Source organism: Neofelis nebulosa, chromosome 13 (genome assembly GCF_028018385.1).
Source record: "Neofelis nebulosa isolate mNeoNeb1 chromosome 13, mNeoNeb1.pri, whole genome shotgun sequence".
NCBI lineage: Eukaryota > Metazoa > Chordata > Mammalia > Carnivora > Felidae > Neofelis > Neofelis nebulosa.
The window spans coordinates 64,604,588-64,627,630 of NC_080794.1; the positions used below are offsets into that span (position 1 = coordinate 64,604,588).

The window sequence follows — 23,043 nt, forward strand, 5'->3', positions numbered from 1 at the left end:
TTCCATTTTTTTTAAGTTCATTTATTTTGAGAGAGAGAGAGAGAGAGAGCAAGTTGGGAGGGGCAGAGAGAGAGAGAGAGAGAGAGAGAGAGAGAGAGAGAGAGAATCCCAAGCAGGCGCCATGCTGTCAGCACAGAGCCCAGTGTGGGGCTCAGACTCACGAACCATGAGATCGTGACCTGAGCCGAAATCAAGAGTCAGACGCTTAACCAGCTGAGCCCCATCTTTCCATTTTTAAACATATTTTCCTCTAGGTTTCATCAGTTTTACTTGTTATTTTTTATTTTCATATGATTTCAGAATTCCAGAACAGTTGAAAGAATAGTGAAAAGAATCCCCTTATACTCCTCACACATATTCTCCACATATTAACATGTTGCCACGTTTGCTTTATCTCTGTTTATATGGAAACATGTGCTCACATTCATTTACTTATTATTTTTTCTGAACCTTTTGAAAGTTAGTTACAGATATAGTGTCCTTTTTCCAACATAAGTGTTTCATTGTATGTTCCAAAAAACAAGGATATTCTTTCAAATAATCACAGTACAAATTATCAAAATCAGGAAACAATGTATAAAGAAACTGTGGAGCATCCATACAGTGATACTACTTGACAGTAAAAAGGAAAGGACTACTGGTCTATTCAACAAGAGTGAATCTCGGATGTATTAAGCCAAGTGGGAAAAGGCTCAAAAAATTACATAGCATGTGATTCCATTTTGTGATATTTGGAAAAGATAAAATTATTGAGACAAAAAAAATCTGTGATTACTAGAGAAAGGGGCTCACTGGATAAGGGCAGTGCAAGAGAATTTGGGAAATAATACATCTTGAGTGCAGTGGTAGTTACATAACGGTATGTTTTTTGTCAAACTCGTATAACTAAACACCAAAACAAGTGAATTTTTCTGTATGTAAATTTTAAAAGTGAGGAAACAATCAGGAAATTAACACCAATACAATGTTATTAGCTCATCTGTAGACCTTATTCAAATTTTTCTAATTGTTCCAATAATGTTCTTTATACCATTATGTCACAATACTCACTCAGTACTTAACCATCAAAATCAAATGCAGTAGAGGGGTCAGGAGGAAGAAAATTGTGGGTGTGGTCTAGATAGGCACTACTCATTCTCTTAGATGCAGATCACTGTTGTCACTATATAATTCTGTACAGAGGAGTTTACCATCAATTTTGCTTTAACTCCCCCACCCCCACCCCAGTGATCTCAGAGCACAAGTTGCATTCAGTTGTCATGTCTCTTTAGTTTCCTTTCACCTGAAACAGATCCTTAGTCTTTCTTTGTATTTCATGACTGTGACATTGTTTGTTAGTACAATACTAGTAATTTTTAAAAATTACTCAATCCCTCAATTTGGGTTAGTCTGATATTTTCTGTGATCAGATTGAGCTTAGATATTTTTGGCAAGGTTACCTCAGAAGTAATAATGTGTTCTTCTCAGTACATCATATCAAGAGGCACATAATGTTAAGGTAGTGTCTATCAGATCTCTCTACTGTGAGGTAGAGATAAATAAATCAGATTAAGAGAGTCAGGAGGAAGAAAATTGTGGATATGGACTAGATAGTTGCCGCTCATTAGGTTCACGTTACTGTTTTCACAATGTAATTTAGTATATAGAGAGTTTACCATCAATTTTGTTTCACTTCCTGTACAGTAAAAATGTGCTTTAGGGTGACTTTACTATAATAAACTTTGACCAAAACATAACTAGGCTTCCAGTTTATTATGATGACATTTTTACAAAACATAATTAACGTTCAAATATGGGAATTTACATTGAATCAAACCAGTTTTGATTATAAATGGTACTTCATTTAAGGGAGGGTGGAACTTCATGGTCTGGGGAATAGTTACTTGCAAATTGTAAGTTTATAATTGAATACTGCCTTAAGTTTGTATTCTGTAAAACATTTAATTTTTTAATTTTAGCATTTAAAACTTTGATCTACACTTTATTTTTTATTTTGTTTAACATTTATTTATTTACTTTGTGAAAGAGAGAGAGAGAACAAGAGCTGGGGAGGGGCAGAGAGGATGAGAGAATATCCCAAGCAGGCTCTGCACTGTCAGCACAGAGCCCGACACAGGGCTCAACCACACAAACCATGAATCATGACCTGAGCCAAAACCAAGAGTCAGACACTTAACTGACTAAGCCACCTAGGCGCCCCTATACTTTCTTTTTTTTAAAAAAAGTTCAATACTCAAGTTGATCTTATGGGTTTAATGTTGGCCTTTCCCCTCCTTTGCTTATCTTACAGTGGCATATATTGCTAGTTTCCTTGTTTGGAATGCTTTATAGTCATTAATTCAGCTTTATCTCTCCGTTTTGTAGGTAGACTAAATTACTTTTTTTTCAAAATGCGGAGAAAAGACAGAATTCTGAAGTTATTGAGTCTCTCTGTCCCTTGCTTATAGCAAAGCATATTTTTTACTTTTTTGTCTTAATTTTAGGGACCATTACCTTCAAGTGGTCATCCAAATATAAAATATCAAGTTAAATCTCATAAGAGATTTCTGCCCAAAAGGAACACCTTACAGTAGTAGTCTGTCACCCAACTACAGGTAATGCACAGGGCCCACAGATTGTAGCCACAGAGGTGCAAAGGCCCTAAAATGACACTCTATATATGCTGCTTGTCCTTTAATATATTTTAAAATACGATATTTGATACAAACCAAAAAAGGTACACCTAAGTTTAAAGTACAGTTATGATCCTATACTCTACTAATAACTTCATACTTGTATGAAAATTTTCAGATCAACTCATGTTTGGAAACAATTCCTGGATCTAAAAATAAAGTAGCTCCCCAGTTAGACTGTGTTGGATATATGTAATGAGTATTTTAAACTTGCAAATATTAAAATATTAACACTATAAATGTAGTTGTGGAAAATAGTACCCAAAAATATGTATTCGGAGTTTCTGTATTTTGCCTTGCAGATAGTGACTTACATGTGTTGATTACCAGATTTTTTTTTCTATTATTTTGTATTGTGGTAAAAATATATAACAAAATTAATCATCTTAACCATTTTTTAGTGGTGTTAAATACATTCATAATGTTTTGCAACCATCACCCCCATCTGTCTCCATAATTCTCCATCTTGTAAAACTGAAATTCTATACCCATTAAACAATAATTCCCCATTCCCCCCTTCTCCCAGTCCCTGGCAATCACCGTCCGCTTTCTGTATGATTTTGACTACTCTGAGTATCTCATATATGTGGAATCATACAGGGTTTATCTTTTTGTGACTGACTTCTGTCACTTAGCATAATGTTCTCAAGGTTTGTCCATGTGGTAGCCTGTATCATTTTCCTTCCTTTTTGAGGCTGAACCCTGTTCCTTTGATGTATACACCACATTTTATTTGTCCCTTCCATCAGTCAGTGGACACTTGGATTGCTTCCACCTTTTAGCTATTGTGGGTGATGCTGCTATGAACATGAACGTGCACATACCTCCTTGAGACTCTGCTTTCTACTCTTTTGAGTATATACCAGAAGTGGAATTGTTGGATCATATGATAATTCTATTTTTAATTTTTGAGGAACCACCATACTGTTTTCCACAGCAGCTGTTTCTACATTCATACTAACAGTGCATAAGAGTTCCAATTTCTCAGCAACCTTGCCAATATATATTTTGGTTTTTGTCTGTTTTTTATAGTCGCCCTCTTGATGAATGTGATGTGGTATCTACTTACACTTTTTGATTTACATTCTGAAATATGATTAGTGATGTTGGTCATCTTTTTATGTGCTGATTGGCCGTTTGTACCTTCTTTAGAGAAATGTCTATCCAAGTCCTTTGTGCATTTTTGAGTTGGGTTGTTTGGGGTTTTTTGTTTGGTTAGTTTACCACTTCTTTACATATTCTAGATATTCATCCTTTATCAGATACATGATTTGCAAATATTTTCTCCCATTCGGTGTGTTGCTGCTTTATAATTCTGTTGATATTTAGAATTCTGAACTTGCTTTCAATTGGATTGTTGTTTTTCCTCCTCTTCTTAAGTATTTAAAAATCCCATTGACATTTATGGCCTCCTAGCTGCTATTTGAGATGATAGTGGCAAGAATGGACTCTAATCCTAAAGCGTTGATGAAATGATGTTGTTTTGAGCTAAGTACTATGTTATTTTTAATAAAAGAAAATCAAATCTGAGAAGAAGAAGAAGAGAAAGAACTCTTTTTCTAGGATCCATACTTTGAGAATTTGTAGTGACCAAACATTTACTATAGTTCAAAACTAATTATTTAAAGAGAAGGTAATAATCATGCTTTAAGTTGTTATCAGCTAAGCATAAACTGGAACTTTCTCATGTCCAGTGCCCACCTGCATTTTTCAAAGAGCAATAAACTAGATATCTGATGAATGTGATCTGCTGGGCAGTGCTTAAATATAAATGAAATACTTTCCACCTACGTCCCTACTTGCATTTATTTATATACATGGGCATATGTTTTCCTTTACATAAGTGTATGTCTATATGTATATAAATCTTCAAATGAATAAATGCATAAATATACATGGTATTCTAGCTTACAGAATTAGAAATGTAATTCAGTTACCCCCACAGAATAAGATTGAAGATAATGAGAACTGAATTAAAGCTTACTTTCTTTCACAGAATTCCTCAGAGAGAGAAGACTGTAATAATGGCGAACCCCCTAGGAAGATAATACCAGAGAAGAATTCACTTAGACAGGTATGAAATTCAGTCTGTCTTAAAGTAAAAAGCTATCAACAACAAAACAAAAGACAGGAAACCCTCAATTTGCCATTCATTAAGCATTAGAGCTTAAATTAAGAGTACTTTGAAGTTGGTCTGGCTATAGCCATCAATTTCAATCAGGTAACATTGTTTTCCCAATCATTTAAAAATATCTTAGGTGTACAAGTACAGGACAGATCAATTGCTTACGTGTAGTGAAAACAACATCAAATAAAAGTTTTCTTATTCAGGAAAAATAACTTGAATTGCTTCTTAAGTGCAGATAGTAGAATAGTTGGCTTTAAATCTTACTTTCCTACTGAGATTCTTAATACATTAGAAAAAATTAACAATCAAAAGGGATCTGCCTCTAGAGAAGTTAGCTCCTTTTAGTCTGAGCGATATTTGCCTTTTCTAAAAGTAAAGACTGTTATTGATAACCTAAAAAAACTTACTGCTTACTGTGTTCCCAATCCCCAAAGGTAACACATTTTACTTTGAAAGTTAATTCCTTGGTGCTCTCTTTTTTAAAATTAAAATGTCCTGGGCCACTTGGGTGACCAACTTCAGCTCAGGTCACGATCTCACAGTTTGTGAGTTTGAGCCCCTCATCAGGCTCTGTGCTGACACCTCAGAGCCTGGAGTCTGCGTCAGATTCTGTGTCTCCCTCTCTCTCTCTCTGCCCCTCCCCTGCTTGCACTCTGTCAGTCTCTGTCTCTCAAAAGTAAATAAACGTTAAAAAAAAAAAACTTTCTTTTGGATTAAAATGTCCAAAAACATTTCACCAAAAAATTTCTTCTTCTCACTGCCTGTAGCAACAACCTCTAACATCTTCTGTCTCCCACTAGCAACAAAAACAAGTTCTTACAGTGTTGCCAGAGAATAGGCATACCACCTATTAACTTTTAATATATAGTTGGGTAAGATGAGAACGAGCAGTAGTAAAAATAATTTTAATTTACTTGCATTATGCATTATTCTAGGAAAAAGGAGAAGAGGTCTAATATTTGTTGAGTGCCCACGATAACCCTGCTACTTGTTTCATTCCATCCTCACAATCCCCCTGCAAAGTTTCTAGATAGGGTCTCTGATTTATAGATGAAGAAAATGGAGGCTTAGAGAGACTAGAGGACTTGCTTATTAGCCAGTCAGTGAGTTAAAAGCGAGATCTCAATGTTGCCCAAGTGTTTCTACTTCTGCCTTCTTATTCCGGTTTGTGTAGCGTTTGGGTTTTGTTAATGTTTATTTTAGGTTTGAGAGTGAGAGAACACGAGCGAGCATGAGCAGGGGAGGGGCAGAGAGAAAGGGAGACACAGAATCTGAAGCAGGCTCCAGACTCTGAACTGTCAGCACGGAGCCCGACACGGGGCTCAAGACCACAAACTCTGAGATCGTGACCTGAGCCGAAGTCAGACGCTTAGCCAACTGAGCCACGCAGGTGCCCCTGTATACAGTGTTAATTTAGGGAGAAAGTCCTTGAAACTGTGATATGTCCATTTTTTATTTACTTTCTGTTAAAAATTTGGGGATGGGCACTTTCGTTTTTTGTAAAAATTATTGTCTAGTAAGTAGAATTGAATCCATTCAGGAAGCTTTGTAAAAAACCCAAATGATCAGTGATTGGTATTGTGCAGTTACAACTTTAACTATTTGGAGACAAACACCTGATCTATAAATCTAAATAAATAGAACAGTATTGAGTAAGATAAATTTAGAGGTGGAAGCGGTCTGCCCACTATACAGAAACAACTGTCAGAAAACAATGACACGACAAAAAGTTTTGGCAACTTTATTTAAGCTAACAAACGAATTTTCACTCTGCAAAGTTATAAATTAATTTTAATAGGCTGATCCAGATGGTCCATTTGGAAAATGGATAGGCTGATCTGTTGAAAATTAAACTAAATTTATCTCTCTCATACTTCAAACTGAAGCAAGAGAGAGAATCGTGCCTATTAAGTCCAGCACATACAGATGGACCAGCAGGTCACACATGGGACTAATCTGATTCATTTTAAAAATAAATGCATACATTATTGAATCATTTTCTACTTGCAAGATCTGTCGTGTGCAGTATTTGAAAGAGATTTGATGTGGCTTTTTCATTGCTTTTTAGCAGGTTTGCTTCACCCTCTCCACTCTAATATAACAACTGTCTTGTTTTTGTTTTTGTTTTTCCTCCTATTGCTCCACAATGGTTTTTCTAATATCTGCCATTCAGTGTTGAGATCCAAGCTCTGGAGATTAATTAGGTCATGAGGTTTTTTTCCCCTTCCTCTCTTTGTAAAGGGTTTTTTCTCTATTCTCTTTATGAAGAGCATGAACTCAGTGTTCTTGGAAAGAGAAATGGCCTTTAGAAACTGGGAAGTAGGAGATCCTCTTGGGGCCCTCTGAATCTTTTAGCTTCTGGGTGTTTTAACAGCCCCATGAATGCAGATTTGTAAATTTATTGCAGTGCCATCTGGTTTTTTGCTCGAACCAGATTACTGTTGGCTTGTGTCTGTCTATTGTGGTGGTCACTCCCTAGGAGCTTGCCCTCTCAATCTTAGGGAAGAGTGATGAATAGCAGGGGTCAATAGAAGCGGGTCACAGGGCAGCTGTCCGGGACTGCCCTGAACTTGATTACCCCACTGCTGATTTTTTTAATGTAAGACATAATATATAAGCTGTTTAAACTCCCCCTTTTCTCTGTTGCATGACAATAATGAAGTGCCATTTGCTCCCCCTCCCCACTTTAGTCAAGCTATATAGATAAAAAGATGTCAAAGCTGCCTTTTCCCTAGTGTTGATGTAGGTAGGATTTGCATCATCTAGGCCAATCCCTTGAGATTCTTTTACAGATATTTCTAATGGGATTTCAGGAACTCTTTCACTTTTTATTTTTAAATGCTTGGTTACATAGTAGTGTTTTAAACTGATTTTATAGTTTACATATATTGTTCTAAAGTACAGTTTCACAGGTGTTGATAGACTGTGACTACTGTGTGGTAACTTTGAGTTACTTAATCACTGGAGGAGCTAAAAGAAAGGTTATCACTACAATTCTTACAGACATTTAAAGGATAATGAGGGAACATTATAAACAACTTTAAACCACAGCTTTGGCAACTTAGATGAAATGGACTAATTCCTTGAAAAATAAAACTTACAGAAACCAATGCAAGGTGAAACCAAATTTGAATAGCCTGATGTCTATTAAAGAAATCAGATTATCAAAAGGCCCCCATATGGTTTCACTGGTGAATTCTATGAAATATTGCAGAATAAATAACCCACTCCTGTGCTCAGAAACTAGAGAAAATAGAGAAGGCAGGAACACTTCCGGACTTGTATTCTGAGGCCACCATTACCGTAATTCCAAAACCTAACAAAGACATTAGTAGAAAAAGAAAATACTGAGGGAGAAAGTCAGGAGACACTAGTCCCTGTGTCACTAAGCCATTTTGTATACCTGCTTTTCCATTCCATATCAGAAGGCAGGAAAGTTGGTGGGGAAAGAAAGGTAATGTATTCTTTTAATTTTCTAAATTTCAGAATAATCTCTTCTATCCACATTAAGTGAAGTGTGAACTTTTATTTAAAGAATGTACAAAGTGGCTACAATTTTCTTTCTACTTTTATTTCTAAAATGTGAAGTCAAAGAAACCATAGCAACTGTTTTCATAGCTTTTATTCATATCTGCAAACAAGGGCAAAGGCCTGGGAGGATACATGAAAGTACTCATTACTTTTTGAAAATGTAGCCTCACAACATGCAACTCCTTTGCTTCACATTGGTGCTAATAGGATCTGTCAGCCCTGCCTTTCTATGTAATTGAGTAAATTGTGACCTCTGTCTAATCCTTCCCCCATCCCCCATTCCCTTTGTGTATGTGTCCACTTACCATCCTGAGAACGTGGGCAGTGATAAATAAAGCATTGAGTAGAACTCTCTCAACTCTTTGAAAGCAGCATGATGCCAGCCCTCTAGTTATATTTCTTTAAGTGTTTACGTTTTTCTGTATTCTTTCTCTTGTGTAGCTGGAACCCTGGGGATGCAAAGCCATGAGAGAGGCCAAGAAGCTAACAAAGTAGCTGTCTCCCTTGTTAGCTTGTTCCTTTATTCTTTAAAAACAAGATAAAAACCATCTGGCTCAGGGCATTACATTTTCCTCCCCCATGCACCTCTATAGATGGAGACTTCACCTGCAGTGAGGGTTTACATTGATTAGGGAGGGAGCAGTAATTCAAGCTTCCATCCTCTTCAAGGATACTTTGCAGTCTTTTAAAGGTGCTGACCCACTGAGTTAAACTGTCAAGGGAGGATAAAAAAGTATCTTCATCCCAGGAGGTAACAGCTGCCAGGTTTTCAACACCTTGCACGCTGCTGGAAAAATGTCACAATTGTCAGCTGAAAGAAAAATGACTGTGTTGTCATCTTCTGTTAATGACTGGGCCTTATAAAGGGAACTCATAAGCCTTTTGGAAGGAATAAGTAGCTGTTTTCCTTTCCTATCCCTGTGCCCCCAAATTCCTATGTTGTTCTGAACAGTACCTTGGAGTAGATCCATAAAACACAGCAGTAAAGATCTTAAACAGCCCCGTATAAGCATGGGGGTCTAACTGGCACAGCTCCTTTATACAGTTGGATGAGTAGGAGGAAAAAAGCACGTCACTGACACAGAAAATGACATTATATTGTGTATTAACAAAACAACAACAATAACAAAAAGTCATTCATAAGCCAGTGAACTGAGAGAAAACATACTGTATTTCTGCTCTTTGGAGGACAATTTGTTTTCAAGCAGCATCCAGATGGGTAAATACCACGACATTTCTTTTTTTCAAGAGAGCCACTTCTTTTCTTCCTTAAAAAAAAAAAACCTCACTGAATTTACTTCCTTTAATAGCTCTATAATGTTTGTATATGATGGCATTCCCTTCTTTCTGATTTGATTGATGAGGAGAGAAGGTTTAATGAAGTCCCAGATATTAGCCAGGCAAGTTTTTTTTCTATTTGTTTTAGGTTAGTCATTTTAATTGTATTGAGTAATTAGAAGGTACACACAGCCAGGGGAGCTTTGTTCTGATAATTGCTCAAGAAAACCCATTCCCTATCTGCTGTTGCTTTGTGTTAAGACACTTCTCCCTCTAGTGGCAATAGTAAGCACTTTGACTTGGCAGTAGGCAAGGTGTAATTGCAATATGACAAACTATGCTTAAGGGACTATCTTGTAAATACTTTAGTTTGGAGTTTGGCGTTATTTCATTATATATGTGTGCTTTTTTTTTTTCCCTATGAAACTTCCTACCTCTTTTTTACCCCCTGAAGTGCTTTGGGCTTTGGATGGAAAAATATTGCGTGAGATGTTTATTAAAAAAAAAAAAAAAAAAAAAAAAAAAAAATCACAGTGCATCCTGGGTAATGTTTTGCAGCTTGACTTAATTTTAGTCATCTGTTTTAATTACCTATTTATAAAAATGCTTTTGCATTTGTAGACATTATTTAATACTTTGGAAGAAGCACCTCATTTGAAATAAATAAATAAATTGTACTTATTTTAAATAGTCCATGTAAAAGATCTTAAAGGTAATTAATGTAGGTCTCTTAAGTAAGACAAAAGTGATCTTTCCAAGTCTGATGAAGTGATTTGTTTATTTAACTTCCCACTTCGGCTGAATTCTTCAGAGTCTAATAACTTTTTTTAAAAACATGGTTTGGCAATTTGTGTCTAGCTACAAAAACCCTTCTTCCAAAAGAAGCAATTTAATAACTGGCTTTCTTAAAATTACTTTGAGGAAGGAAGACTGTATAGGGGGTTGGTGTTTTGTTTTATGTTTATTTCAGGGTAATCATTCTTTGATAAATTGTGTAATCACTGACTTAGTAGAAAAAGTATTATTGAACTCCTGGGTTGCAATGACCATAAAAAGTGTATTTTCATATAGAGACTTGAGATGTTGTGAATAAATTATAAAGGAAACAGCTTATATGCTGGTCGAAGCCCATATGGACCAATTCATTTTGTGTTCAGTGCTTAATGTGGATGTACCATTAAAAAAAAAAAAAATGGTGAAGGGAGCCTATTGTGCCCTTTTGTATGAGTCTTTTAAAAATCTGCCCTAAGAGTACTTTGGGAGGAGATCAGATAGAGCATTGCATCCATTGAATGAGATTGGGTAGCATCAGCGTGGCATTTTTAAAGCCCAGTCCCAGCTTCCCTAGATGTCGCCTTGTAGTTTGCTTTCTCTATCCCATATTCTTGCTGGGAACTTGATTTGATGTTACCATATATCTGAAGGTCCCCGTCTCCCCCCTCCCTGTACCCCCCTGTACTGCCCCCCAATCGCTGCCCATTTTCATTATACCGTATCTTGTTTTGCTATAGGGCTGCTGAACAGATTTCTTAAGCAGCTTTTTGCAAGGTTAAAAGAATGCAGCCTGGTAACAAGTTTGTGTCATTTTAAATATATACCTTCTAGTAAATAAGGAGAAGTCTGGCAATCAATCCCTTTTAGTGTGTTATATGTTTCACCTGACAACTAAACCTTCTATTGATTAGCCATTACTTTGTTAGATAATCCTATGTCATTGAATCCATTGTAAAAAATTAAACTCTTTAAAATGTTTTACCCTAGCAGCACTGTGAAAATTGAAAACTTGTTCAGAATTACAGCCTGCTTTCACAAAGAAGGTAGTTTTCAGCAAGGCATCTTACTGGTTTATGCTTATGGGCTTTATATGCAATATAAAAACGTATTAAAGTACTCCAACGCAAAATTCTCTGCCTCTGGTTCAGCAGTGAGGCTACCTTTCCGAATGTTGCATGGGGACAGAGCGTATCTTGCCAGTGGCAATTATACTCACTAGTTTAATTCTAGCCTGGAAGAAGTCTTAGTAAAATATTGAATGTAAAATACTGAATTTTTTGGCCTTTTTATTCCAGGGTGATCTTAAGACTGTGACAAGTTTTAGTTTACTAATCTATGTGACTTTCTTGGGAGGTAAACAAGATCATATGCCCATTTTACAGATGGGATGTCTAGAAAATAAAAGCTTATGCATAGCCTTACTCTAGAAACTCCTGCAGGACTAGAACTGGTTTCTTGAATCTGTCTAATGTTCCTCTGAGTGTCTTCTATCCATTTCTGAGGGGAAAAGGAATTGTCTAACCTACCATAACTATTTTTTCCTAGAAAATAGCGTATTTTTATTAATTATGCAAACGTTTAGTCCTTTTTCCTCTAAAATATTAACTGCATACTTTTACATTTTCACTGAAGTAAAATTTTCATACAGTGAACTGCATAGATATTGTATAAGTCAGTGAGTTAATGATGAGTCTATCTACCTGTGTAACCACCACCCTCATCAAGCTATAGAACATTTTCATTACCCAAGAAAGTTTCCTTGGTCTCCTTCCCAATCAGTTTTCCCATCGCCAGTGAATCAAAAACTGGTCAGCTTACTCTCATAGGTTAGTTTCACCTTTTCTAGAATTTCGTGTAATGGAATCATAGATTTTTGGAGTCTGACTTTCACTCAGTGTAATTTTATGACATCCATTTTATACCACTGATTCAGTAGTTTATTCTTTTTTATGATATATCTGTTGAATAAGTACATTATAGTTTGTTTTCCATTCTTTTGATGGACACCTAAGCTGCTTGCATTTTTGTAAGTGAAGTTGCTATGGATGTTCTTATATAAAGCTTTTTTAGTGAGCATATGTTGAATACTTTTTGATGTGCTTATTAGCTATTCAGATATTTTGTGAAGTATCTGTTTTAAGTTTTTTGCCATTTAAAAAAATTGCATTGTCTTATTGAGTTCTGTTGAGTTCTAGCTGCTGGCTCTGTGAGATATGTGTTCTGTGTTTTCTCATAATATATGGCTTGCTTATTCATGGTGTGTTTTGATGAAAAGTTTCTAATTTTTGAATGAAACCCAGTCTGTCAATCATTACCCCATGATTTGTACATATTCTAGGTTTTCTTCCAGAAGGTTTGTTAAGTTTTAGCTTTTACCCTTTAGTCCATCTCAAATTAATTCTTATGAGTGCTGTTCATTATTTTACCTACACTTTTTTATTCAGTTGTTTTGACACCATTGTTGAAAAGTCTTTTCTTTCCCCCAATGAATTCCAGAAGCGTTGTTGCCAAAAATCAGTTGGTTGTACAAGTGTATTCTATTTCTCTCTCTCTCTCTCTCTCTCTCTCTCTCTCTCTTTTTATATTTATTTATTTTGAGAGAGAGAGAGTGGGGAGGGGAAGGGGGGTGCAGGAGACAGAATCCCAAGCATGCTCTGCATTGTCAGCGGAGAGCCTGATGCGGCGCTCCATCTCATGAACCCTGAGATCATGACCTGAGCCAAAATCAAGAGTCTGACACTTAACCGACCGAGCCACCCAGGTGCCCCCAGTGTAGTCTATTTCTGCACCTCCTGGAAAACAGGGTGCTGCTGGGATGCAGAGCAAAGGGTAATAGCAGCTGAGGCACTGACCAACCCCTACTTCAAATCCACACAGAGGACGAGCTCAAAGTACCTTTTCTTTTTAGAAGTGTCTATCCTTGCACCAAATACTACACTGTCTTCATCATTGTAGCTTTAGTAAGTCTTGAAATCAGGTAGTGTGTGTGAGTCTTCCATGTCCTTTTTTTTTAATAAAAAAAATTTTTTTTTAAATTTATTGTTGAGAGAGAGAAACAGAACACAAGGCGGGGGGTGGGGGGTGGGGTGGGGAGGCAGAGAGAGGGAGACACAGAATCCGAAGCAGGCTCCAGGCTCTGAGTAAGCTGTCAGCACAGAGCGCAATGGGGGGCTCGAACCCCTGAACCGTGAGATCATGACCTGAGCCGAAGTTGGATGCTCAACTAACTGAGCCACCCAGGTGCCCCAAGTCTTCCATATTCTTAATTTTAATATTATTTTGGCTATCATAGATACTTTGCATTTCTATATAGATTTTAGAATCAACTTAGTTTCTTTTAAGAAGTCTGGGTTTTGATTTGGATTTTATTGAAACCATGTATCCATTTGAGTAGAATTAACCTTGCTGTAATATTGGGTTTTCCAGTCTGTAAACATGGTATATATCTGCATTTAATTGTCTTTCTAAATTTTTCTGAGCAATGTTTCTTAGTTTTCAATGTATATTTCTTACTCAGTTCTAACTCTTTAATCTTTTTTCAGTGCTATTGTAAATTTTTTTCATTCTCTAATTGTTTGTTGCTAGAAAATATAAATTGATTTTTGACTCTTGACCTTATTTCCTATCATTTGTTACTAAAGACAGTTTTATTTCTTCTTTTTCCAACATATTTGCCATTTGTTTCCCTTTTTTGCTTTATTTGAATGGCAGTGGCCTCCAATATAATGTTGAATAGATGTGGTAAGAGAACATCTTTGCCTTCCTTGTCCCCAATCTCAGAGGGACTGTATTTGGTCTTTCACTACTAAGTATGATGTTAGTTAACATTTTTTTAGCCACTCTTTGTGGGATTAAGAATGTTCTCTTTTATTTCTAGTTTGCTGAGATTTTGGTTTGTTTTTGTTGTTGTTATTGTCATCATGAATGGGTGTTTAATTTTGTCAAATGCTCCCATCCACACTTATTCTGTTAATATGGTGAATTACATTAATTGAATTTATTAAGACTTTTTGTGTCTGTGTTCATGGGGGGTATTGGCCTGTAGTTTTCTTTCTAATGTCTGTGTCAGTTTTTGGTGTTAGGATTATGATGCCCTGATAAAATGAGATGAGAAGTCTTCTCCTCCTCCTCTGTTTTCTAAAAGTGTTTGTGTATAGTTCTTGTATTATTTCTTTCATATTATTTAATAGAATTCACCAGTGAAACCATCTGGGTAGAAGTTTTCTTTATGGGAGGATTTTTTAAAATTTATGTGGAATAATTTTTTATTACAATTTTAATTTCTTTAATAGATGCAGAGCTATTCAGATTTTCTATTTCTTATTGTGTCAGTTTTGGTAATTTATGTTTTTCAAGAAATGTACTTTATTCAACAGATTGCAGGCTGTATTTTTTTATTTTAATACTGAGATTATCCCATATTGGGTTACTAAAAGCCCCTTTAAGCTGGCATCATTCCCCTCTGACACATCGCCATCATTCCCTGCAGATCTCCAGGATCATCTTGTATTTTCACCGTCCAGTCCTGTAACCAGCCATTTCTCCAGAGAGCTATGGTTCCTTTTAGTGTAAAATGGTATCTAGAAGCCAAGATTTTTCATCTGGGTTTATATATTTGAAAACCATGAATTCATATTGGTACCTTCAATTCCAATTCAGCACCACAGAGTTTGTTCTAGAGCTCTTCCTTTTCATATTTATAATTCTCTTTTCTAATTGTAAGAAACCTGGTTTGAGAAATTTTTTTTTCCTTTCAGCAATTTGAAAATGTTATTTCTTGTCTTCTAGCCTTTGTTGTTTATGGTGGAGAGTCTGCCTTTATTTATATTGTTGGCTCCCATGTATGAAGCATCCATCTTTTTTCTTTGGCTGCTTTCAAAGTTTTGTCTTTATTGGTTTTCAGCAATTTTGACTGTGTGTAGTTCTTGTTATCTTTGTATTTAATCTCCCTAGAGTTTGCTGATCTTCGATCAGTAAGCCAGTGGTTTTCACCAAATTTGAGAAATATTTGATCACTATTTTTATAACTTTTGTGCCCCATTCTCACTTCTCTTCTGGGTTTCCAATTACACATATGTTAGATTATTGACACTTATTCCACAGATAACTGAGACTCTATTCGTTTCTTTTTCTTTCACTGTCTCTATTCTCCAGTTTGGATAATTTCAGTTGATCTGTCTTTTTAGTTCATTGACTTTTTTTTCCCTGCTATCTCCAATCTGCTTTTAAGCCCATATAGTAAATTTTAAATTTCAGATAATACACTTTTCAATTGTAGTTTCTGTCCGGTTCATTTTGGATTTTCATTTTTTTCTGGTGAAAATTTCTGTTTATTCATTATGACTGTCTTTCATTTAAGATGTTGAACATTCATTATAGCTTCTGTAAAGCTTTTATATGCTGATTCCCATACAAGATCATCTCAGGGTCATTTTTTATCCTTTTTTCTCTTGACTATGGGTTCCATTTATCTGCTTTTTCTCATGTCTAGCAGTTTTTTTATTATATTGTAGAATTATAAATGACTAATTGCGATGACCCTGGATTCTTTTATCTAACACCGATTAACTTACTGACTGATCACATGACTTCATAGAGTCTTGGTTCCATGTTTGTTAGGGCAAGTATGTTTTCATTTTGCCCTTGGTCTTAAGGTAGATCCCTTACTCCTTAGACTTACTATTTATTCTCAGTGTAGGGTTTTCCAACTTTTCAGTGGAAAGTTTGAGATGCCCATCAAATTCCTCTAACTTAGTAGGAATCATATTCTAAACTATGTCTCCCCTCATGGGCAGCAGCTAGAATCTCTGCTTGGATCTTTCAGTCTTCTGTCATTTTCCACTGGAATCCTTAGAGTGTCCCATTCATGTATGTAGTTTGGAGATTAGCCATGGATTTGAGGGGAATTGTGCCTCCCCTGTGGGTCTGTCTATTTTCTATGATTTCTCTTCTCAGTCTCCAGCCACTGTGGCAGTCCAGAACTCCATCCTTTGACATATCAAGCCAATAGAATGGCTTTCTAATTGAATTTTAGTCACCCTGTACCAAGTAGATTGGTGAGTACCCTTAGGGAAAAAGCACATAAACAAGGATGTTACCCAGTGTGATTCTCCTCTTTCAAGGTCAGTCCACACCCTTCCTCCCCCTCTTCTTCACCTACCCTCCCCCTCCCCTGGTTCCTGACTAAGTCAATCTCTGGTGCTTTTAAGTAGTAATTTTAAAATATCCCCCCCCCCCGCCATGGTTTATAATTGTTGCCTTATGAGGGTTAATCCCATATAAATATCTCTACCATTTTTGGAACTTGAGCTCTGTGGCTTACAGTTTTTATGTTATTCAGTATATACTAGTTACTTCATAAGTGTCTTTTAAAAATATAGGAAGTTTTATTTAAAGACTTTTGTGTTGTCTGTACCTGCATAATGTTTGCGGTATTAGTAGCTGCAAAAGAAGTACTGAATCCTGAGCCCAGAAGATTCACGTACCAATACCTGCTTACAAATGATCCAGTTTATTCCTTTGAAATATGTTTTGAAATAATTTCAACTTAAATAATATAAGAGTAAAATAGTTCAGTGGATAAATTTTTAAAGTTTAACTTGTGTAAATGGAAAACCAATTTTATAATACTTTTTCTCCGTTTTCTTAGATTTTTTTTACCTACACCTTTCCAAAGAATTGACCAAAAATGAATAACTTAAAATATCTATGCATCCATTGCTGACATAAATAAATAGGAGAAATCATGGCTCTTCCTCACAGAAAACATTCCATTTAATAAATGTGGAAGGAAAGAGGGAAAATCACGCTCAGGGGAAAAATCACCATCAGGGGCGCCTGGGTGGGTCATTTGGTTAAGCATCCAACTCTTGATTTCAGCTCAGATCATGATTTCACAGTTTGTGAGATCAAGCCCCCATCAGACTCCATGCTGTCAGCTTGGGATTCTCTCTCTCCCTTTTTTCTCTGCCTCTCCTCTGCTGTGCACATGCTCTCTCTCAAAATAAATAAACATTTTATAAAATTTAAAAAGGGGCATCTGGGTGGTTCAGTCAGTTAAGCGTCCGACTCTTGACTTCTCTGCTCAGATCACGAGCTCGCAGTTTGTGGGTTTGAGCCCCATGTCAGGCTCTGCACTGTTAGTGGGATTCATCTCTCTCCTCTCTCTTGTGTGCACATGTTCGTGCTCTCTCTCTCTCTCTCAAAATAAATAAACTTAAAAGAATAAAAATAAATTTTAAAAAAAATCACTGTCAGAACACTACACTAAAAATTACCATAGGCAAGATCTACCAGTAGATGCTAAAATTAGCAGGCTGAAGTTGAAACGGAAACAGTATATTTGCATAGTCTCAATATCTCCCCCAATATATTTAGTAATTCCCAAAGGAAGAATAATAAACTTATAATGGAAAATCTTGTCAGACATGACCTTAGGCAAGTGATAAAGGTTAACATCACTATAAATACTTATTAACATACCTCCTGACTTACTTGATGCATTGAGAAGGGCACATCTCTTAGGGTGGTATTATTCCCAATAATGTATAACTTCCATCTGATCGTGAGAAAACATGAGACAAAGCCAGATTGAGAGGCATTATATAGATTAATCAGTTCTCTTCAGAAGTGTCATAATCATAAAAGATAAGACTGAAATTGTCACAGATTAGAGGATACTAAGGAGACATGGTAACTAAATTCAATGTGGGATCTTAGGTTAGATCCTGAACAGAGGTTCTGCCTGGGTAGCTCAGTTGGTTAAGGGTCTGACTCTTGGGTTTGGCTCGGGCCATGATCTCACGGTTCATGAGTTTGAACCCTGCATCTGTTATGGAGCCTGCTTGGGATTCTCTCTCTTAATTTCTCTCTGCCCCTTTCCCCATCTCAAAATAAACCGGGGTGGGGGGTGGGGGGAGATCCTGAATAATAAAAGGATATTGGTGAGAAAAGTGGTGAAACTAAAAATAAATTCTTTATATTGTACCATGTTAATTTACTTTGGTAAGTCTTTTGTGGTTACATAAGACATTAACATAAGGGGAAGCTGGGGGAGGGTATACAGGAACTTATTTTTGCAACTACTGTGTAAATCTAGAATTTAAAAAATGGATTCTTTGCTATTGTTGGTTATGAGAGATTGCTTACGTCTTTTTTTAAAAAAAATTTTTTTAACGTTTATTTCTGAGACAGAGAGAGACAGAGCACGAGTTGGAGAGGGGCAGAGAGAGAGGGAGACACGGAATCAGAAGTAGGCTCCAGACTCTGAGCTGTCAGCACAGAGCCCAACGTGGGGCTCGAACTCACAAACCGTGAGATTATGACCTAAGCCGAAACCAGTCGCTCAACCAACTGAGCCATCCAGGCACCCTGAGATCGCCTGTGTCTTAAGATTTTTCTCTTTAATTCCAACACATATGGTTCTCCAGCATAGTAGTTCTCAAAGAGTGTTCCTAAACCAACAGCATTCATACCAACTGGGGATTTGTTATAAATGCAAATTCTCAGAAGCCTGGGGATGGGACCTAACAATCTGTGTTTTAACAAGCCCTCCAGATGACTCTGATGCATGCTAAAGTTTGAGAACCATGATTTGTACCATCAATTAAAACTTAGACTACAAGAAAACATTGTTTTACTATATTGGCCAGTTATTAATAATGTTTGCTTACCATTTTTTCAGATTGTGGTAAAATCCATGTAACATAACAACCTCTTAATCATTTTAAATGTACGGTTCAGTGGATTAAATATATTTACATTATTATGTAATTGTCACCACCATCCATCCCCATAATTCTTTTCATCTTGTAAAACTGAAACTCTATACCAGCCTCTGGCAACCACTTATCAGTATTTATCTTTTTGTAACTAGCTTATTCCACCTACCATAATGTCCTCAAGGTTCATCCATATTGTCCTATATGTCAGAATGTTCTTCCTTTTTTTTTTTTTTTTAACTTTCTTTTAATGTTTATTTATTTGTTTTGAGAGAGAGCGAGACAGAGAGTGAGAGAGCAGGGGAGGGGCAGAGAGAGAGGAAGAGAGAGACTCCCAGGCACGATCCGTGCTGTCAGCACAGAGCTGGACGCAGAGCTCGATCTCATGAACCATGAAATCATGACTTGAGCCAAGATCAAGTGTCCAGTGACTAACCGACTGAGCCACCCAGGTGCCCCAGAATGTCCTTCCTTTTTACGGCTGAATACTATTCCATTGATGTACATGCCACATTTTGCTTGTCCCTTCATCTGTTAGTGGATATTTGGGTTGCTTCCATGTGAATAATGCTGCTATGAACATGGATGTAGAAATATCTTTTTAAGACTGCTTTCAATTCTTTTGGGTATACATCCAGAAGTGGCATTGTTGGATCATATGGTAATTCTAATTTTAATTTTTTGAGGAACCATTACCATGCTGTCATCCACAGCAGCTGTAGCCTTTTACATTCCCACCGGCAGTGCTCAATGGTTCCAATCGTTCCACATCCTTGCCAACACTTACTGTTTTCTGGTTTTTAATAGTAACCATCTTAGTGGGTATGAAGTGGTATCTCATTGTGGTTTCATTTCTGAGCTGATGTGCTTGTTGGCCATTTGTATTTCTTCAGAGAAATGTCTGTTTAAGTTCTTTGCACGTTTTTGAATAGCCCCATCACCTTCCAGCAGATCACTGCTGCTTACATACTTGTTCATGAGTTCATCATTGGCTCTTGTGGGCTCTCACTTTCTTTGCTTCCTGTTGTCTACCTTGTTTCCAGTTCGCATAAATCTGGAATTTATACATAGGTCTATTTGTACGTTGATTTTGAGAAGTGGAACAAAATTTGAAAACTGTATATGACAGCATTTTAATATTTAAACCTGTTTCCAAAAAATTCTCATTACAGACTTACAACAGCTGTGCCAGACTCTGCTTAAACCAAGAAACAGTATGTCTAGCAAGCACTGCTATGAAGACTGAAAATTGTGTGGCCAAAGTAAGTAATATTACTCATCAATATGCATTATACCGCATCTTAACAGTGCTTTATCTGTAAACATCTTTATATCATATTGCTATTAAAGATCATCACAAGATTTTATATTTAAAAAAAAAATACAGGAGACATCATTTTATCCAAAGCAGATTGCAAGTTGGAGTCTCCATCTTTTCAGTTGCAAAAGAATCTTTTGATTATGCATTCTGGTCACACTTCAGTCGAATTCACATTTGTTACTTGACACTAGTTATGGATTATTACAAATAAATAAGATTCATGAAAGAAAATATACAATTACTTTCATAAGGTTGTTCATGGGTTTTAAATGTAATTAAGTATAGGGTATCCATTGCAAGGATTGTGAGATACACTATAGAAAATCCAGTTATTATAATACTATTATTATTTATTGAATGGCTAAAGATAGAAATATTGCTTTTGGTGATTTTGATCTGAGTGTACAAGTATGTTTTATCGTGCATATGCTCTACCTTTTCTCGTGCACAAAATGTATGTATATCTACAGAGATAAAATTAATCACACATTAGAGATCTTATGATCTAATAATTACATTAACTATGGCTCAAATCTTTCAAGTATCTCTAATTAGTTAGGAACTTTGACCTAAATTTCGATATCAGGCATTTTGATTATTCCAGGACTAAGTAAAATTCCAGTATGGGCTCGGTTTCTAGACTTTTACTTTGCATATATGCAAAATTATTGTTTTAATAGCTATTCAGGGATTTGTCACTGTTACAACATTTCCAACTTTAACTACTTTAGTTTAGTCTATCTTATTATACTAAGGCTTTCAGTTACTTGCTATTATTATTAGAGCCAGACCTGGTAATCAGGTAGTCTCCATCCTTTACTAAAAAATCAAAGGACAGCAATATTTTTTATTATTTTTATTTTCTTTCGTAAAACATAGTCACTGGACCTACTTAATCAACTGAAATCATACTAACTATAACCATTAGAAATGATCCATATAATAAGTGTCAGAATTTATTTAAAATTATAGTTTAAAACGTTGGTTAAGTGTCTCCTAAATTAGAGTGTCTTAGTAACTTGCTGTAAAATATGAAAATAATAAATTACATGTATTTATTTTTTCAGCCACTTAGTCACAACTAACAAGTGCTAATTGACCCTATTTTGTGTCTGGCATTTGTACATTGAAATGGGGGACCAATTATTTGGGCCTCTAAAAATAATCTTCCTCCTTTTTGGCCACATTGCTCAGTTTCATCACAAGTGGGTGACTTCTGGCTAAACAAGGTAAAATCTTAGCATGAGCACCGATCCAAGGACAGGGTGACAATTTTAATGAGTTTCATTGAGAGCTGGCCAAGTGAGCATCTGTTCCTTTTGTTTCTCCATACTTTGTAAGCCAGGATTTCTAAGCTATATAGTCATGTTGGTGTGTGTCTGTATGATGTGTTTTGTTTTGTTTTTCTCCCACCCTGTACTTCAGTGGTGCATGGTTAGAAATCTTCTGGCATCTGGCACAATGGCATAATTTCTTCTGTGCTCTTGGGTGAGGAAATAAGTTTGCTCATTGCTGCTCATCTGTCTGTTTCCTTTGCTCCCAGATGGTGACCCTCTCATCCCACTCTTGCTTATTTTAACATTATTCTGACACTTAGATCCTTTCATCGTCTCCTTAAATACCCTAATTTAATAATGATTTCTATCATTTCCTGTTGGAACCTACCTAACTTTCTGGTTCCTTTTGTTGGCCCACATCCTGGCTTCTGGTTCATTGCTTCAGATTTGAGCCAAATAATTAGCTGATCAATGGCAAATAAAAACACGTAGCTAAAATTATGTCTTTCTTGTAACAGCCTCCAGCAGGTACCAGTAACGTGAGGAGTTTTCCTTTTCTATTTCCCTTCCGTAAGAGTTTTCCCTTTTCTATTTACATATGTTATGTGTACCTCATGATTCTGTGCTGTTTCTGTTGGCCTCATTTATTGCTTGACCTGTGAAAGGTAATGACTTGCCATTATTTTTGTAGGTCTACAAGCTTGTCCTGTTTCCTGCTCTTCACCTTTAGCCCTTAACTGAGTAGTTTCATCTGCTACATTTGATATGGCTGCAGTGGTTTTTAACTTGGTACAGGTGTCCGTTGTTGATTCAGACCGTACTCCCGAGTGGCCTTGAATGTCCAACCATCTCCATGTGAGAGCACCTATAATATAGTGCTGTCAACCATTTTTTCCTCTAGCGCAAAGCAGCTAATTCTGATGAGTGACTTTGATTTGGGTGAAAATAGTAGTTACTATAATTGAATATTGTTTATTATGAGTTTTAGAGAAGACATCAATACCAGTTATTCCCTGAAAAACAGCAAAGTTGTTAAGTTCAGACCCTGTAGTACATAGTATGTGACTCTTCTTTGGCAGAAATAGCTTGCAATAAATGTTTTATAATAGGTCTATGAAAACGGGCCCATTCGTCCTCTTTAGAATACAAGAAAACAAAGTGGTAAGAAAAACTACGGCCACTCTAGGTTAATAATAATCTGAATCTCTAACTTGAAGAATGAGACCTAGGAAAAGATTTAAAAATAAAAATGGGGTCATTTTATCAGTATAACCTGGTCTAAGTAACATTTGGAGGCATTGAAATATCTTTTATTTTCTTCCAAAGCCTTCTTTTCTTTCTA

The 23,043-nt window shown here is 36.2% G+C and overlaps 1 protein-coding gene across 7 annotated transcripts in view; it reads left to right on the forward strand.

Annotated features, from left to right (window-relative positions):
- Positions 1-23,043, forward strand: part of BTRC (beta-transducin repeat containing E3 ubiquitin protein ligase) — a 183,782-nt gene that overhangs the window by 94,570 nt on the left and 66,169 nt on the right. For 5 of the 7 annotated variants that reach the window (XM_058697540.1, XM_058697538.1, XM_058697537.1 and 2 more), the window contains 2 exons: positions 4,669-4,746; positions 20,276-20,365. In XM_058697540.1, the coding sequence (XP_058553523.1) occupies positions 4,669-4,746; positions 20,276-20,365 (168 nt within the window). The remainder of the gene's footprint in view (positions 1-4,668; positions 4,747-20,275; positions 20,366-23,043) is intronic. The other 2 variants (XM_058697535.1, XM_058697539.1) reach the window with 1 other exon arrangement.